We start from the raw sequence: 1,308 nt of genomic DNA, 5'->3' as shown, positions 1-1,308 counted from the left end.
CCTACCCCTCACAAGGCAGTCCCTTCACCTACCCCTCACAAGGCGGTCCCTTCACCTACCCCTCACAAGGCGGTCCCTTCACCTACCCCTCACAAGGCGGTCCCTTCACCTACCCCTCACAAGGCGGTCCCTTCACCTACCGCTCACAAGGCGGTCCCTTCACCTACCGCTCACAAGGCGGTCCCTTCACCTACCGCTCACCCTATGTTGAATGTAAACATCCCAGATTCTACATAACGTATTGCTACGCAGACCTATTACATCAGCGTACACTGCATGTGTTTGTGCTAAAACAATCCTCCGTATTATTGAGGGTAAAATATTCCATACCCTCCGTATTATGAGAGGACAGTCATAATAATACACAGAACTTCTACTGAGAGAAAAATGTAACTTCAACAGGACGTATCCAAGTTTGTAAACTTAATCCAAGATTTGCAACAGCGAACGTAAAATCTTTAAAGCACAGGATACAACTTGTAGAGCGGCACATCGAGTGCCTGCGGAATGGCGACACCGTCCGTCGTATTGCACTTTTGTTTTACAGTCTGTATTCACAGTTTAGTCCACCGCCTCTACAGCACGTGCGTCAGCAGGAAGAAGTCGCAGTGATCGGACTGCGTTTCAGTTGGTGTACAGGAGACCTGAGCGGAACGGGGGTCAAGACCGAAGTGGGAAAAGTGAAACAAGACCCCTCGAAGTGCTGGCCAATGTTCATGTCCTCGGCGAAGAAGGAAACAGTGTCCCTTTTGCAAGACATGACGGGGCCGCTGGGTTTGGAAGAGAAGATTTCGGACTCGTAGTGAAGGAGCTGGCCCATGAAGCTGAAGTTGGGTGATATAAGGCTGCGGCGTTGCTTGATGTACTCAAAGGCCTCCTCCAGGGGGATCCGCTTGGTCTTCATGAGGTAGGCCATGCATATGGTGGGCGACCTGGAGATGCCAGCCTCGCAGTGGACCAGGACTCTGCCTCCTGAGAGTCTTACAGTATCTGCAGACAGATCAAAAAATACACACATCAGTACAACTGCATGAACACAACACAGGTGACTTGTCTTATGCATGTATGTGTCAAGATAACCAGGTACATAAATGGCACTCTTCTGTTGTAAAGCGCTATTTAAAAATTAAACAAAGCCCCCAGCTATTTTATACGTGGAACATTTCTTACTACTATTTTAACACCTTGTGACTTATAATTTTACACATATTTTAATATAATCTCAATACACACGTTTTAAAAACATTTTTCCTCTTCACTAGTTAAGATTTTACATTTTCATAAGTATAACATTTATTTATATATATA

General features: G+C 45.9%; 1 protein-coding gene across 1 annotated transcript in view; it reads right to left on the bottom strand.

Moving 5' to 3' along the window:
• Nucleotides 1–380: 380 nt before the first annotated feature.
• DUSP5 (dual specificity phosphatase 5) overlaps nucleotides 381–1,308 on the bottom strand; it is a 12,733-nt gene continuing 11,805 nt past the window's right edge. Inside the window, exon 4 of the mRNA XM_018562571.1 lies at nucleotides 381–990. Coding sequence (XP_018418073.1) covers nucleotides 590–990 — 401 coding nt within the window. The 3' untranslated portion in view covers nucleotides 381–589. The remainder of the gene's footprint in view (nucleotides 991–1,308) is intronic.

The sequence above is a fragment of the Nanorana parkeri genome, unplaced genomic scaffold (genome assembly GCF_000935625.1).
Source record: "Nanorana parkeri isolate BGI_ZX_2015 unplaced genomic scaffold, ASM93562v1 scaffold585, whole genome shotgun sequence".
NCBI lineage: Eukaryota > Metazoa > Chordata > Amphibia > Anura > Dicroglossidae > Nanorana > Nanorana parkeri.
The sequence above is the reverse complement of the archived record's forward strand: the minus strand, read 5'-3'. Positions and strand labels throughout refer to the sequence as shown.